The 18,140-nt window shown below is 45.1% G+C and overlaps 1 protein-coding gene across 8 annotated transcripts in view; it reads left to right on the top strand.

Annotated features, from left to right (window-relative positions):
• The window catches only part of LOC307266186 (adhesion G-protein coupled receptor F1-like), a 48,721-nt gene that overhangs the window by 604 nt on the left and 29,977 nt on the right, over positions 1-18,140 (top strand). For 2 of the 8 annotated variants that reach the window (XR_013845368.1, XM_080048140.1), the window contains exons 2-11: positions 1,678-1,780; positions 1,990-2,041; positions 12,883-13,362; positions 13,539-13,622; positions 13,741-13,776; positions 13,936-13,971; positions 15,994-16,473; positions 16,650-16,733; positions 16,852-16,887; positions 17,047-17,082. Coding sequence is in view for 7 of the 8 variants with exons in the window: in XM_080048140.1 (XP_079904266.1) it covers positions 1,678-1,780; positions 1,990-2,041; positions 12,883-13,362; positions 13,539-13,622; positions 13,741-13,776; positions 13,936-13,971; positions 15,994-16,473; positions 16,650-16,733; positions 16,852-16,887; positions 17,047-17,082 (1,427 nt within the window). In the remaining variant the exon portion in view is untranslated. Of the gene's footprint in view, positions 1-496; positions 549-1,677; positions 1,781-1,989; positions 2,042-12,882; positions 13,363-13,538; positions 13,623-13,740; positions 13,777-13,935; positions 13,972-15,993; positions 16,474-16,649; positions 16,734-16,851; positions 16,888-17,046; positions 17,083-18,140 lie in introns of all 8 variants that reach the window. The other 6 variants (XM_080048144.1, XM_080048141.1, XM_080048143.1 and 3 more) reach the window with 6 other exon arrangements.

Raw genomic sequence — 18,140 nt, 5'->3', positions numbered from 1 at the left:
ATTATGGAAAGTCTATGTAAGGGCTTACGAAGTTATGATTTTTGTTTAAGAGTTTTGAAAATAACTTATGTTGAGATAATGGCCATTGAACACTCAAACAGACAAGGTTTAGTAGAATAAACTCCTAAATGTACATGTTGGACAATTTTGAGTTTCCATAGATAATTCCCTTTAATATGAAGTTGTTTCATATCTTTATGATGCATATGATTAATGTTGAGCTCCGACAGCAATCTGTGTGCCTCATTGCCTTTTTTTTCACTACAGTGAATGCTTCTGGTGTGCAGTCAATATGACAGTCAACAGAGTATTTCTCTATCAGTTAAAGCAGAGAGACGTGCATCTCTCCGAAAAAAAATTGGGATGTGTGGCTGCTGTAGTGTGTTAACAACATTGTCGCCAAAAATAAAGGCAGACGCAGACACGCAGTAGACACAGGATGTGTGGCCCGGGCCACAGTTGTACATTAACGATTTCCTCCGACCGACTCTTATAGATCTGAGAGAATCTTAAGAAGCCCCAGAACCGGCAAGAGAATCCAAAAACAAGTGAGTGGGTTAAGTCCATACTTTTATATTACCACTGCAGCATTTAAATTATGTAAAATTAATAAATGATGATAGAGTTACGATCCACAATTAATTATGTGCATATACATGGAACGTATAAAACAACTTGTTTATTTTAGGTTTAATACGAGCATCTGTGCCTAGCAGAAGCTACTTGAATCCAAATTTACATTGTTATACTTACCCCACATGAACCATAAAAGAAAGCAGTAATATTTAGAGTGTTAATTGTATGTTTTACTGCTGAACTTTTAGAACATAAAATATATCTTTGTGTCAACATCAACACTTTGTAATGAATGTATTTCTAATAAAAGGCACAGGTTCCTGACATATGCTGCATTACTTTAAATGGCTAGCTGCCATCTCTCCATGTTACGCTCAATAGGTCATTATTAAAGAATTTTAAAAATCCTTTCCACATTGACCTTGGGGTCAGTTTAACGGAGTTCAAATGACTTGGTGTAACCTGAGCGGACCTTATAGCAGCAAAGTTTCCAACATGGTGGAAATGATTCATTAGAGATAAGCCAAGGAACAGTATAAGTGACATTGGGTTAACACGGAAATCATGTTGCATTCTCAGTATCATGCTGTAACCAGTTTTCTGACTAAAATAAAGTCCGAACAGAATCTTAAAGCAAACTGGAAATTCAGGCTAAATGAAGGGAAACGTGTGAAATAATAGCAGTGATTATTGTCTCATTGTTGTTAACATTCAAAGCAGAAGGTTTTGGTCCATCCACCTCTTAATGTCATGAAACCGTTCATGAAGAACTGATTAGAGTGATTGCAAAGTTGGCAAAGTATGTGTTTACAGGTGTGGGAGGAAAATCTTGCTGACACTGGATATCTTTTATCTAAGCTATCTAGTCTGTGTTGAGACTAAACAGACTTCTTTTTATTTTATTTTAATTTTTTTACTGTTTTACATTTTGTTGATACGATCAGTTTTCATTTTCAGTGGGTGACATTATGTGTCCCTCAAACAACATACATTTGATTGTATGTTGTTTCGAATCATCTTACAATAATAAATGTATACTGTACATTAATTTGTTTGTGTAATGAGAAATCACTTTATTGCTTGTTGTCTCTCTCCTGTCAGGATGGCATTATCAAAGGCAGTAGGATACTTTGTTGTTCTTCTGGTTATATTCTACAGTCTGGGGAAAACTGGATACGGACAGTCTCTGAATGTATTCTTTGAGGTAAGAATAAGAATGAATACGTGATTACACACACTGTAGGGATTCTGCAACTGGTGGGATTTTGCCTACCGTATGATATACAGTATATTTGTGTAAGATGGTTCATCAGTAGTTTAAGTTTTGTGTAAAATGTGTTATTAAGTCAGTTATTTCTTGTGTGTAGACAAACTGTACCTTTGGACTAAATAGATGACAATTGATTTTTCCAGGATTTGATTGGTAGAAAAGTCTCGCACATTCACGCCAGAGAAAAAAGAGCGGGTGAGTCACATCTAGACATTATCACCTATAAGTTATACTGTTTGTGTCTGTGTGTTCAATACAACAACAAAAAAATGCCACTGAGTCATAATTGTTTCATTTCCTTGGCACTGAAGTATGGACTATCAATTCAGCAAGAATACAGTATCTGATTATGTCTGTTTTATGTCCGCCTAGCAACCATAAATAATGTTTTGAGTTCATCTTTGGTGAAAATGGTATTTAATCAAGTATTTGAATTGTGCTTCTATATTTTACCTACTTAATGCTGTAGCATCTAAAGTGTGGGCCTTGTAGGCATGAGACAAGGAACCACATGTTACAAAAAAAAAGTAAATGCTTCCTCGTAATCTTTGGAAAAACTAATTGAGCCTGATAGTTGGTCACAAAACGATAGTTAAGTATGTAACTACGGTTCTATGAGTTCCGGATGACTGGATGTTCCATTGCGCGCATGCGCAGGTCGAGATCTTTATACCTGGGTGACCCCGGGAATGTCTATATATTCCGGAAGTCACTCGAGGATCTGTTCCAACTAGATCTTCTCGCTGTATCTGAGAAGTCTGAGTGACAGAGAACTCTGGCGGTCATCCGGAACTCATAGAACCGTAGTTACATACTTAACTATCGTTCTATTTCGCTCCTACTGACCGCCAGAGGCGGTGCTCTCAGCACTGGATGACTTATACCAGGAAGGTCACGAAGAGTACTCATCAATTAAGGGCTTGCAGCCATCAACAAGACAGCCGTCATCCCACAGGATGAGGTGAGCAACATGGGGTGGCCTTTGTCTATCGCTGTGTTCCAGACACCTGGAACATGGACAGCTTAGATAATGATAATTAGATAATGCTGAGGTCAGCATACTTATCAGTCGAAGGAAGAGGCTGTATTCCAGCTGCCTCCATTGCATAAAGTGCTGTAGTAGCTGCCGAATGGTAGCTACGCACTCTGGAGAAAGGCAGGCTCGCATGGCCGCCGAGTCGAGCACCAGCTGAGCTGTAATGGTGACAGGGATGCTGCCACACACTGTTTAATATACGCAGAGCCAGGGACGGCCCAAACGGAAGAACCCTGAACTGGTACACCTTGCTCAGAAATGCAAAGAGGAGGACCACCTGTGACATTGGGCAGTAGGGACTTGAACGTTTCAGGGCTATGACACAATCCAGTACGCCTGGGCGACAGACTGGAGGGCACCTGCAACACGCAGCATGTGGAAAGGAAGAACCGTGAGGTACTGATTCCGCCCTCTTAGTCCAGAACGGGGCGAACCCGCCACACTTCCTGGTACCTGAAATTAGGTTGAGTAGCACCCCCATGGACTCTGGGGCCTGAAATGCAGACTGTAGCGCGGTGTTACGGCGCTGTTCAGAATGTGCTGAGAAGCACTGGCCCCTTTACTGTCCACCTGAACGTAGTTGAAGCTATTGGCACGGGGAACCACAGAGGTTCCCGGCCTGGAATCATGCAGAGGTACACGTCGCAGCGTGCAACTGCTGTCTAGCCTGGTCAACCTGGACACTTCGCACCGGACCTGAAGAGCAGCTGGCCCAACGTCTGGCCTGGGATCACTGGAAGAGAACGGAGGGTCTGTCGACACACCTCCGACTGGGACGACTGCGCCAGCCAACCCTGGCGGTGCGCCACGTCACAGTTGACATCAACCTGCCTAGCTCCCTAAGTCATAATGCAAAGTCTGCAATGAAGCATCACTGAGGGTCCAGCACCTGACCCCTGTATGGTTTGCGACCGAGCCAGGACTGTGTGAGAAAGCAAATTCCCAAGATGGCCCACACGGGCAGCAATGTCGTAACTCCTAGTAAGGAGGTCGTCTGTAATCCGGCACTGGGGCCGAGGGCAGCGCACATCGGTTCTCAGAGCCTCGTCTGGGGAGACAACCAGGGATGCTATAGCAGGCTCAATCGGAGCTAACCAGTCCAAGCCCTAACTATCAGCATTGGGCATGGCTGCCAGAGCTCTGCTGTCACTAGTGTGATGGGAGAGAGCCCTTAAATCTGGCCAGCATCTACGGAGCTCTGCGAAGTAAGGCTCAGAGGGAGGCACACAGAAACGGAGGATTGAGAAAAGAAGGCATTCGCAGGTGCAGATGAAACCAGAGCTTCATCTAACCCCATACTTGGCGAGTCACGGACGGACACTGACCCTCTAGCCGAGCTGCCCATCTGTAAGAGGTTACAGGACGCAGCTGTGGACAGCATGTCATCCCCTGAGTAGGAAGGATGCCCAGCCACCAGGTTACTAACTGCCGCTGGTACCATGAGCTGGTTGGAGGCCAGTAGGAGAGCCTCTACCTAGCAAGCCTCAGTGCCTGAGGCATGAAATTACAGTTCATGCATGGGTTATCTGACAGTGCTTCCCCCAGCTGCTCAACCCTGAGACCTGCAGGGCACTTGTCATGGCCATTCCCCACTGTAGGGAGGTCATGAAGGTGTCACAATATGGTTGTTTTAACCTGTCAGCAATTTAGCAGGCTAGGCTAAATGCATTAGTAGCCTACTCAACCTGCACTAAAAGTAACAGTGACGGCGACTTCAGGAAGGCCTAAGCTGCCCACTGTCGAGCCAATTAAAATATGCATCCGACTAAGTTATGGAACCGGGCTTCAAGCGAGAGCAACCGAGCCACGGTGCGACACCGCCAGAATAATACAGGGGCGGTGCAAAACTATGGCGCCCACTGGCGAGCAAATCACAGTAGCCTGCACAGACACGACAACGGTGTGACAGCTAAAATAACACAGTGAAGGCAACTTTTGGAAACCCAAGACGCCCCCTGGCGAGCAACCAATGTATGCAACCGGGCTTTAGGCGAGAGCAACCGAGCCTCGGTGTGACACCCATGGACATATAAAGAAGGGCGACACCGCTAGAATAATACAGTGGTGGCGTAAAACTATGCCGCCCACTGGCGAGCAAGTTACAGTAAAACATGCTAGAATTAGCCAAAACCGACCTGTCAAGCCAATTAAAATATGCAATCCGAATAAGGTATGCAACCGGGCTTCAGGCGAGAGCCGCCGAGCCACGGTGCGACACCGCTAGAATAATACAGTGGCGGTGTAAAACTATGCCGCCCACTGGCGAGCAAGTTACAGTAGGCTAGGCAATCAAGCTTTAAGCGAGAGCGCACCCACGACCCCCTAAATAGCACAGTTCAATTGAATTCAGTTTATTTAAGAAGGGGGACAGTACAATTAATAAACCACATGATCATACATGGGTTAAAAATGCTATTCTCTAGTCAATCTGTAGTCCCCTGGCAGTGTCAGCGGCTCTTGGTAACCCCAGCCGCCCACTGGAGAGCAAATCAACGAAGGCTATAGGCAATCGAGCCTTAGGCGAGAGCACACCCAAGCAGCAATGCGCCCTAAATAACACAGTGATGGCAAAGACGTCCACTGGCGAGCAAACTAAGTAGCCTATGCAACCAGGCAAAGGCGTGAGCTACCGTGCAACGGTGCAACACGGCTATAATAATACAGCGGTGTGAAACTAAGCTGCCAACTGACGACACACTACAGCAGCCTACACACGCGCAACAGTGTGACACGGCTAAAATAACACGGTGAAGGCGATTTAGGAAACTAACTCGCCCACCGGCGAGCAATACAGCAGCATACAGTGTAGGCAGAGGCGGCCTTAACGATCTGGGGGCCCCATTCAAGACCTAGTGTGGGGCCCCCCACTTTTATTTTATTAAAAAAAAAAAAAAAAAAAAAAATTTGATAGGCTACATATTTCTTGTGAATGCTCTGCATGCTGCCCGCAAAAAGAAAACAAATTGTAGAATCCAGTTGGTTCGTAGACGGTTTATGAGATGATGGACCACTGGGTGCAGACTCTTAAAGGGCCCCCCCACTCCTACCTATCCAGTCAGGTACACTGACTTTTCTGCACAGATACATACAATTAATGGTGAAAACATATGTTTCTTAAAGGATTTAGGGATAGTGTGGGAGGGACCCTGGTCATTGTTGGGGGGTCCGGGGGCATCCCCCCCCCCGAAGAAAATTTGTGCCTTTTGAATTGAAATGCATCAATCTGGTGCACTTTGAGGGGAACATTTAGAGGCTATATCAAATCCTGAGATGCAGAAGGAACATTATTTTTCAGATTTTTCTTAATCAGGCAGCACTCTTTACTCTGCAACTGTAAAAACAGTAGATTGGTCTACAGACTCATGTTCTATGATGGAGAGACTCATTTCAACAGATACAGGGTGGATAGCTACTTTTTATGAACAGTATAGAATTTACACATATACGTAAATCTTATTCCTGTATGTGTGTGGGGGCCCTAAAGGCTCATAATGAAGCCCCTTAGACAGAGCTACTAATGCTGTTTTCTTATGCTTTTGTATTTCTCCCCTACTAGTTGAGGGGCCCATGATGATTTCTTTCCTTATATTTAGGCTTATTCCTTTTTGGACCCTGTTATTGACATGAGTGACTGAGCTCTTTGACAATGCGACATGAAAAGTTACTATCAGTATCTCTGGCTCTGGTAGCATGCTCAAGAATTACTTCTTCTTTGAGGGGGTGGGTTGGGGGCCCCCCAGAAGGCGGGGCCCCATTCAATTGAATGGGTTGAAACATAGCTAAGGCCGCTACTGAGTGTAGGCTATACAACAGCATGCATAGTGTGTGGCATGGCTCACCCACTGGCAAGCAATAAAGTAAGCTATGCAACGCAAGGCTTAGGTGAGAGCACACGACTGGTGGGACACAGCTCAATACAACAGTGAAAGCGACTTCTGCCCGAAGCCGCCCACTTGACGAGCAAATTAAGTAGCCGATGCAACCGCTCTAGGCGAACTCAGCACCCGAGCCACAGTGCGACAATGCTGCAAATACTGTGGCGGCGGCTTGGACCCCAAGCCGCTCGCCTGTTGATTAAATCAAAGTAAGCAACCGGTCTAGGCGAACTTAGCACCCGATCAACAGTGCAACAATGCTAGAAAAACAATACATTCAAGCATACAATTAGCAACCGGGCAAAGCGAAAAACACACAAGCAACGGTGCGAAGCAAGAATAACACGGCAACCGTGAACCCAGTCACCGCCTGCCCCAATTAAAGCAAGGTGGAAAGGTGATATTAGGTTCCGCCTTCAGACTTTACTCACCCCTGACCGGCCGCAGCCAAGTCGAACGAATTGCAAGTCGCAGCCCTTGGTGGTCGAAGTCAAATTGAAGCACCAACCCTTAGGTACGGAGCTACTTGCGACAAGCTAATGGTATACTATCACACAACAATGTGTGCGACCTGCTATTACGCAAGAAGATAGAAGGAACAGATCCTCGAGTGACTTCAGGAATAGACATTCCCGGGGTCACCCAGGTGTCACAGGTGACTTTGTTGGTATAAAGATCTCGACCTGCGCATGCGCGCAATGGAACATCCAGTGCTGAAAGCACCGCCTCTGGCGGTCAGTAGGAACGAAATGGAACTATGTGGCATGCGGAAAGATAAAACATCTAGCATTGTTTTCTAGTGAAGTGATACCATAGTTGTGATTGAAAAGATTAAAACTGTTCACTTCATGTCCTTAAAGCCAGCTCTTGTTATGAGAAATGTGTCTCTGTCCTGCATGGATGAACCACAATGCAGATTGATCTAAAACAAATAATAATAATTTGAATGTCATGGAAAAGTCCATTCAACTTTCATATATTCTAAATTCATTACAAAAAGTGAAATATGTTTGAATGATTACGGTTTACAGCACATGGAACAAAAAAAATCCAGTATCTCAAAATATTAGAATATAACATACAATGTGTGTATCTTATGTGCTGTAGAAAAGCAGCATCTTGTATTTTCCATTGTTCAAACTTTCATACAGTTTGTATGGATCTGAGCTCATACAGCTTCAATAGACCAGTAGGCTCTCAAGTAAAAGACAACCTAAAGAGTTTGACTAACATTTGACTATCACACAGGTCAACACAAATTACATCATGATCAATGTACACAGTCAAAAGTAGTGACAACAAAGATAGAACTGTTCCACTGATTGTATATTTGTGATAGAAAATAGTGTTACATATAACAGACATTTAGAATATTAAAAAGTAATGTAATACTTAAAATTGCACTGGATGTTATGACTCATCAAATATAGAGAATTGTAGATTTGTGTGTGTGTGAGAGAGAGAGAGAGAGAGAGAGAGAGAGAGAGAGAGAGAGAGAGAAGAGAGAGAGAGAGAGAGAGCTACCCAGAAAGGTGGTGATTTTTTTAGTGTTAAAACCAGCAGCTTTATGGAGGTTCTGACCCACAATCCACTGCAGCAGAAGTTACATCACATGGACTGAGCCTCCCAGTGAAAACAACCAGCGATGAGACGGATATATAAGCAAGAGGCAAATTGAAGGAGCCATGTTAAGATGAAATAAATAAGTAAAAGTATGTCCCGATTGTAGCATACTGCATCATAACTAGCTACTGTTTATGATCAGCTGTGGAATGTAGAATAGTATGCAATTTGAAATCACACACACACACACACACACACACACACACATAGGCAAGGCAAGTTTATTTATATAGCACAATTCAGACACAAGGCCACTCAAAGTGCTTTGAGCCACACATATATAAGTAAACAAATGTTAACCCTATTCACCAGCAGTGTCTCGCCTTAATCAACAAATTATGTATTCATTTTCATTTCATTGTCAGAATTTGTTGATAGTTTGACACTTCATCTCACCATCTGTAAATAAGATAATAAATAACAAACAGACACACACACACACAAACAAAGAAATGCACGCACGCACACACAGAAATTCAATTACATTTTATTAGATTTTTTCAAATTAATAATTTTTTTTTTGGGTGGAGGGGGGTAGGAGAGGGTGATGGGGTTTCATGCTTTATTTGACACAGTTTGTAGAGACAGAGATGAAATGTGTCAGAGAGTGGAATGACATGCAGAGAACGACCCGGGCTGGATTCTAAACCGGGTCTGCTGTGAAGAGGACAGACAGACAGACAGACAGATAGATAGAGAGGGGAATGACATGCAGAGAATGACCCGGGGTGGATTCTAACCCGGGTCTGCTGTGAAGAGGACTGAGACTCTATAAAAATGTTTTTACATTGAGACATTTTATTACATAATGTGTATAGCCACACACCTTATAACACACACACACACACACCCGCAATCTCGTTCTTTCGGTCATTACCCAGCCTTCATGACCATAGGTGAGGGTAGGAACAAAGATCGCCCGGTAGATCGAAAGCTTTGCCTTACGACTCAGCTCTCTTTTCGTCACAACAGTGCGGTAAAGCGAGTGCAAAACCGCCCCTGCTCCGATTCTCCGGCCTATCTCACGCTCCATTGTTCCCTCATGCTGGGCTTACACTACACGACTTTTCACACGATTTGACAGGCGCAGACAATCTTCCAATGTCGGACTGAAATCACGGGAGTCGTGCTGGAGTTGTGGCGCGCACACGTAATCTCAGTCGTTTGGTGTATGGTGGTCTTCCGACCCGATTTCAGCCAGTCTTCTTCCCGTCTTGACGTTCCTAGTTCACCCGCACTACCCGTTTGGGCTTACCAGGTCTGTCCAGAGTCTTCCCCCACCCTTTGACCCAACTCACAACCAGATGGTGATCAGTTGACAGCTCCGCCCCTCTCTTCACCCGAGTGTCCGAAACATGCGGCCTTAGATCAGATGATATGATCACAAAATCGATCTTCGACCTTCGGCCTAGGGTGCTCTGGTACCATGTACACTTATGAGCATCCTTATGTTCGAACATGGTGTTTGTTATAGACAAACCATGATCAGCACAGAAGTCTTAACAACAAACGACCACTTGGGTTCAGATCGGGGAGGCCGTTCCTCCCAATCACCTTTGGGTGTCTCCATCATTGCCCACGTGCGCGTTAAAGTCTCCCAGCAGAACTATGGAGTCCCCTACCGGAGCCCCATGCAGGACTCCATTCAGGGTCTCCAAGAAGGCCGAATACTCCGAACTGCTGTTTGGTGCATACGCACAAACAACAGTCAGAGTCTTCCCCCCCACAACCCGGAGGCGTAGGGAGGCGACCCTCTCGTCCACCGGGGTAAACTCTAACGTAGTAGCGCCCAGCCGGGGGCTCGTGAGTATCCCCACACCGGCCCGGCGCCTCACACCTTGGAGAGAGAAGAGAATAGAATCCAACCCCTGTCCAGAAGTACGGTTCCAGAGTCAAGACTGTGCGTGGAGGTAAGCCCCACCAGATCTAATTCGTAGCGCTCCACCTCCCGCACCAGTTTCGGCTCCTTCCCCCACGGCGAGGTGACGTTCCACGTCCCCAAAGCCAGCCTCTGCCGCCCGGGTCTGGTCCGTCGTGGCCCCCGCCCTTCACTGCCACCCTTTAGGCAGTGCACCCGACCCCAGCGGTTCCTCCGATGAGTGGTGGGCCCATCAGTCGTAGAGGGGGTTGGTGCCACGTAGCTTCTTAGGGCTGTGCCCGGCCGGGCCCCGTGGCAGACCCGGCCACCAGACGCTCGCAGGCGGGCCCCCTTTCTGGGCCTGGCTCCAGACGGGGGCCCCGGGCTTCCTCCGGGCAGGGTCTCTCCTCTCCTGTTCTTCCATGAGGTCTTTTTGAACCATTCTTAGTCGGGCCCCTCACCTGAGACCACTTTGCCTTGGGAGACCCTACCAGGAGCACTAGGCTCCGGACAACACAGCTCTCAGGTTCACAGGGGCACACAAACCTTTCCACCACGGTAAGGTGTGGTACAATTTTTGAATTGTATTTATCTTACCGTATTGGTCCGAATATAAGACGACCCTGATTATAAGACGACCCCCCGTTTTTCAAAACTCATATTTGGAAAAAAGATTTGAAGACCAGATCTTGTTTTTTAAAAGGAAATTAATTTTATTTATTAAAATAATATACGAAAATAAAAACGCATTTAATAAAACACTTTCCTTCATTGCAAATGAACAGTAGTGCAAATAGACTGAACCGATGTGTTTACCACAGACTTTATTCCTCTGCTCCGCTGTGATCGCTCTCGCTGTCATCTCTCTATGCTCTGGTTCGGTCATCCTAGCTGCTGTCCTCGGCATCTGAGACGCAACATTTATTTAATGCTCATAGTTAATCACATAGCCTAGTGCTGAAACGAAAGCTATCAACGCCGTGGTTTAAGGCTGAAATGATAACCGGGGCAGTGCACGTTACAGTTGTCGATTGGAAGGCTTCCGCGATCTCCGTTAGTTTCAGTTTACAGCCGATAAAGTTGCAATCACAACGACCGCATGGACAGCGTTTAAATGAAGCCTCTTATTCTTATTTTCATTAGTGCGTTGATGCAAACAATGAAATCTAAACAGTACGGCGGCTGTGGTGTGCGTAAAAGGAAAGCGCAGTTGGCAATCTCTCCTTAGCACTGCAACTGTCGCAGCTTAAAAGCCAATCGCACAGCCGATTCCTGCCTCTGATACGTTGACTCGCAACATAATGAGTCGCGGCCTCTTGTTCTCTCTCCCATTGTACACACGCATGCCCCGGCCGCTTCCGAGAGCACAGCCAGTGTTGGATCCAACCGATAAAAAAATAAAATAAACACAACTTGGACAAAGGCCCTGAAGCTATGTAAAGCGCTTTGAGTGTGAGAAATACGCTGTATATACACCGGTATTAAATATAGGCTATTATTATTATTAAGCTGAATGGTCGCTCTGGTAACGGGCAGTCCATTACTGGACGACGAATACTAGACCCCGAATATAAGACGACCCGACTTTTTACGACCTATTTCCAGGGGAAAAAACCCCGTCTTATATTCGGACCAATACGGTAATACAACATACTATATTACACTCAACAAAAATATAAACGCAACACTTTTGTTTTTGCTCCCATTTTTCATGAGATGGACTTAAATATCTAAAATTCATTCCAGATACACAATATTACCATTTCTCTCAAACATTGTTCACAAATCTGTCTAAATGTGTGATAGTGAGCACTTCTGCTTTGCTGAGATAATCCATCCCACCTCACAGGTGTGCCACATCAAGATGCTGATCTGACATCATGATTAGTGCACAGGTGTGCCTTAGACTGTCCACAATAAAAGGCCACCCTGAAATGTGCAGTTTTGTCTCACAGCAAAATGCCACAGATGCCACAAGCATTGAGGGAGCGTGCCATTGGCATGCTGACAGCAGGAATGTCAACCAGATCTGTTGCTCGTGCATTGAATGTTCATTTCTCCACCATAAGCCGTCTCCAAAGGCGTTTCAGAGAATATGGCAGTACATCCAACCGGCCTCACAACCGCAGACCACATGTAACCGCACCAGCCCAGGACCTCCACATCCAGCAGGTTCACCTCCAAGATCGTCTGAGACCAGCCACTGAGACAGCTGCTGAAACAATTGGTTTGCATAACCAAATAATTTCTGCACAAACTGTCAGAAACCGTCTCAGGGAAGCTCAACTGCATGCTCGTCGTCCTCATCGGGGTCTTGACCTGACTCCAGCTCGTCGCCGTAACAGACTTGAGTGGGCAAATGCTCACATTCGATGGCGTCTGGCACGTTGGAGAGGTGTTCTCTTCACGGATGAATCTCGGTTTACACACACAAAGAAGAGGCATTAGCCTTAAAGGTCCTGTATGTAGTAAAGCATTTCTCTGTTAAACCATAACTATAGAATGTGTTATATGAACAGATACCTCACATGAAACATCCAACCTTCCACATGATTTACCTTGATGATTTTGACACACAAAAAGTTTGGTGTATATTTAATTTACCATTTATAATATTTTCCTTTCCTGACTCTTCTACAACCAGCCCAAGCACAAACGACCCCAGCCAGCTCCGTGACCTTCTCCTGCGGTGGCACACAGTGCCCTTCTGGTCAGGACTGCCTCCTGGTGGACGGCACATCTCGCTGCATGGACCCGTGTGATCACTACACGCCGCTAGACGACGCCTGGAGAGCCACGGACAGCAGGGCACTGCCTCATCGGTATCACTGTGACAAACCCACAGTCTGGCAGGGCTGGTACCGTCTGTTCCTCGGCAACAGCAGCGTTCAGATACCAGAGAGATGCATTGAGAAACTGATGTGTGGAACTGGGGCTCCACTGTGGCTGCAGACGCCCCACCCGCAGCTCTCTGCAGGCATCATCCAGGCCCAGGTCTGTGGCAGCGGGTACAGTGGCTGCTGCCATTACCAGCAACACCCAATCCATGTGAAAGCCTGCGCGGGAAACTACTCCGTCTACAAGTTCATAAAGCCCACTCGCTGCCATATGGCATACTGTGCAGGTTAGCAACTAGTATTCCTTCTCTGCAGTCACACTGTGGTATCAAACTTGAGCAAAATGCTCAGATCAAGATCCAGAGGCTTCAGCTGCTGAAGCACAAAGTTATAGGTCTAGTTCTTCAGACTGACAGTGAATCAGATTCTCTAATGGACTAATTTGTCTTCTGCTCCTCATCAGATGTCAACACTAAAATACCTGTGTGTAACACCTGCACTGCAGCTCAGACCTGTGTGAGCAATGGCACCGTCTGGAGGTGTGAAGGTGAGTCTGAGTGACCATGAAACATCCTCCATTCCACATGATTTACCTTGATGGTTTTGACACAAAGAGTTTGGTGTATATTTAATTTAACATTTCAAATATTTTTCTTTCCTGGTAGAAACTTCCACAAGAGATTTGACTACTTCACCAACAGGTCAGATTGTTATGTGATGGTTTGTGTGGTGTAAATGTTGTTGAAGCACAAAATACTTTTGTACCCACAATGCCTTGTTTCCACTGTAGATAAACAGTCGGAGCTGATGAAACATGAAACATCCACCATAACATTTCAAATATTTTTCTTTCCTGGTAGATCCTTCCACAAGAGATTTGACTACTTCACCAACAGGTCAGATTGTTATGTGCTAAATAAGATGTACTTGCCCTGATAGGTCAGTTTCTCTCACTAAAATCTTCCCCGTTCTTCTGATTGGTAAATCCTGATTGGTTGAACTACCACAATGCCGGATATATGCATACATTAACGCAGTGGTTCTCAAAGTGTGGGGCGCGCCCCACCGGTGGGGAATAGAGACATGACAGGTGGGGCGCAACGAACGGGAGGAATAAATGTCGACATCTGTGGCACAGTTTTTAAAAATATTTTAATATTTTTTTTTTACCGTTTCCCAGCGTGAGTTGGAGGAGTGAAGGTCCCTGCTATTCCCCTTCTTCAATTAACACATAACCATAATAACGTGGATAGAACAGAAGCCAAATTCATCGGATCAGCGAGCGGGCCAGGCGCAATCACTAATAAACAGTGTGGCGCCAGATGCGCAATGGACACACTGTGTCATTCACCGGGAATCGCCGGTAGCGTCAAGGCAGCTCATCCCCGAACTAAACAACGTTTTGACAGAGGTTGTGAGTGTGTTCAATTTAATCAAAACCTGACCGATGAAAGCGCAACTGTTCTCCGCACTTTGTGAGGAGATAGGAGCTGATCTCACACACACACACACACACACACACACACACACACACACACACACACACACACACACACACACACACACACACACACACACACACACACACACACACACACACACACACACACACACACACACACACACACACACACACACACACACACACACACACACACACACACACACACACACACGGGCTCACAATGAGGCAAGGTGTTGTAGCAGCTCTTTTCTTCATAGACTGCATATAAAAGTGTTGTAGGCCTACCTTCAACTGTCTTTTGGTTTAAGAAAAACTCCTCCAACTCAGTCTCAGTCTAGTTAAAATAAAAATAAATACTCCGTCAGCTGCTGCTGCAGACGGTGTGCAGTCGGGCTCGGCGTCCGAGTCGGCACCGTGCGCATCAACAGTCATTCAAGCAGCGGTAGCAATCACACAACCGGACGGTGTAGAAAGTCCCGTCAGTTAAAAATAGTGATCCAGATTTCAAATCCATGTTAAAATCGACAGGATACAGAGCTAGTTAGCTTTAAAAAAAAGTTGCTAACGCTGTCGAATGTGTTGTGTTCAGGTCGGCTCGGTAATATTAGGCAAAAGTCATCATGATGTGTTCAAATGTAACAAAAAAAAAGAAATTTTAGCTTTTGGCAAGAAACTTGAATAATATAGTTTTGGTGAAAAAATTGCTTTTTCCGCAATATGATATAGATAGTAAATATGGAATTATGACCTGTTTAACGTCCTATCTTGAGCTCTGATCATCTTATAGGCAATTAAAGCAATTATACAAGTTCTCTTTCAACAAAATAATAGAAAAGTATTGATAGTGGTATCAATAAAGACTTGGATTGTTATGGAGACTCGATAATGGTATCGATATCAATAGAGTGGCAGTATCAAGCCTGCAGCCCTATTTTGAAAATCTGTGCAGTGCAAAACAGACTCATTACAGCCACTAATGCAGGCCTAAGACTCACATACTGACTTGCTCATCGTTTTTGAAAAATGTTTGGGCTCAGATTGCAAAGTAACAACACAAATGCTTATTTTTTTCTCTATTTTTGAATTGTATTACTTGATTTTATTTCAAAACATTTTAAACATTTAAGCCTGACCTATTTTGTTACTATTTTGTTGACGCAATCGGGGACCGGTGGGGCTTGAAAATATCCCCACCTCCAAAGTGGGGAATGACAAAAAAAGTTTGAGAACCACACACACACAAAGAAGAGGCATTAGCCTTAAAGGTCCTGTATGTAGTAAAGCATTTCTCTGTTAAACCATAACTATAGAATGTGTTATATGAACAGATACCTCACATGAAACATCCAACCTTCCACATGATTTACCTTGATGATTTTGACACACAAAAAGTTTGGTGTATATTTAATTTACCATTTATAATATTTTCCTTTCCTGACTCTTCTACAACCAGCCCAAGCACAAACGACCCCAGCCAGCTCCGTGACCTTCTCCTGCGGTGGCACACAGTGCCCTTCTGGTCAGGACTGCCTCCTGGTGGACGGCACATCTCGCTGCATGGACCCGTGTGATCACTACACGCCGCTAGACGATGCCTGGAGAGCCACGGACATCAGGGTACCGCCTCATCGGTATCACTGCGACGTACCCACAGTCTGGCAGGGCTGGTACCGTCTGTTCCTCGGCAACAGCAGCGTTCAGATACCAGAGAGATGCATTGAGAAAATGATGTGTGGAACTGGGGCTCCACTGTGGCTGCAGACGCCCCACCCGCAGCTCTCTGCAGGCATCATCCAGGCCCAGGTCTGTGGCAGCGGGTACAGTGGCTGCTGCCATTACCCGCAACACCCAATCCATGTGAAAGCCTGCGCGGGAAACTACTACGTCTACAAGTTCATAAAGCCCTATAGCTGCGATTTGGCATACTGTGCAGGTAAGCAACAAGTATTCCTTCTCTGCAGTCACACTGTGGTATCAAACTTGAGCAAAATGCTCAGATCAAGATCCAGAGGCTTCAGCTGCTGAAGCACAAAGTTATAAGTCTAGTTCTTCAGACTGACAGTGAATCAGATTCTCTAATGGACTAATTTGTCTTCTGCTCCTCATCAGATGTCAACTCTAAAATACATGTGTGTAACACCTGCACTGCAGCTCAGACCTGTGTGAGCAATGGCATCGTCTGGAGGTGTGAAGGTGAGTCTGAGTGACCATGAAACATCCTCCATTCCACATGATTTACCTTGATGGTTTTGACACAAAGAGTTTGGTGTATATTTAATTTAACATTTCAAATATTTTTCTTTCCTGGTAGAAACTTCCACAAGAGATTTGACTACTTCACCAACAGGTCAGATTGTTATGTGATGGTTTGTGTGGTGTAAATGTTGTTGAAGCACAAAAGACTTTTGTACCCACAATGCCTTGTTTCCACTGTAGATAAACAGTCGGAGCTGATGAAACATGAAACATCCACCATAACATTTCAAATATTTTTCTTTCCTGGTAGATCCTTCCACAAGAGATTTGACTACTTCACCAACAGGTCAGATTGTTATGTGCTAAATAAGATGTACTTGCCCTGATAGGTCAGTTTCTCTCACTAAAATCTTCCCCGTTCTTCTGATTGGTAAATCCTGATTGGTTGAACTACCACAATGCCGGATATATGCATACATTAACGCAGTGGTTCTCAAAGTGTGGGGCGCGCCCCACCGGTGGGGAATAGAGACATGACAGGTGGGGCGCAACGAACGGGAGGAATAAATGTCACATCTGTGGCACATAGTTTTTAAAAATATTTTAATAATTTTTTTTTACCGTTTCCCAGCGTGAGTTGGAGGAGTGAAGGCCCCTGCTATTCCCCTTCTTCAATTAACACATAACCATAATAACGTGGATAGAACAGAAGCCAAAATCATCGGATCAGCGAGCGGGCCAGGCGCAATCACTAATAAACAGTGTGGCGCCAGATGCGCAATGGACACACTGTCATTCACCGGGAATCGCACTTTGTGAGGAGATAGGAGCTGATCACACACACACACACACACACACACACACACACACACACACACACACACACAAACCTGGGCTCACAATGAGGCTAGGTGTTGTAGCAGCTCTTTTCTTCATAGACTGCATATAAAAGTGTTGTAGGCCTACCTTCAACTGTCTTTTGGTTTAAGAAAAACTCCTCCAACTCAGTCTCAGTCTAGTTAAAATAAAAATAAATACTCCGTCAGCTGCTGCTGCAGACGGTGTGCAGTCGGGCTCGGAGTCCGAGTCGGCACCGTGCGCATCAACAGTCATTCAAGCAGCGGTAGCAATCACACAACCGGACGGTGTAGAAAGTCCCGTCAGTTAAAAATAGTGATCCAGATTTCAAATCCATGTTAAAATCGACAGGATACAGAGCTAGTTAGCTTTAAAAAAAAGTTGCTAACGCTGTCGAATGTGTTGTGTTCAGGTCGGCTCGGTAATATTAGGCAAAAGTCATCATGATGTGTTCAAATGTAACAAAAAAAAAGAAATTTTAGCTTTTGGCAAGAAACTTGAATAATATAGTTTTGGTGAAAAAATTGCTTTTTCCGCAATATGATA

Source organism: Ammodytes marinus (genome assembly GCF_949987685.1).
Source record: "Ammodytes marinus genome assembly, chromosome: 19".
Lineage (NCBI taxonomy): Eukaryota > Metazoa > Chordata > Actinopteri > Uranoscopiformes > Ammodytidae > Ammodytes > Ammodytes marinus.
This window is presented reverse-complemented; position numbering and strand designations above follow the sequence as displayed.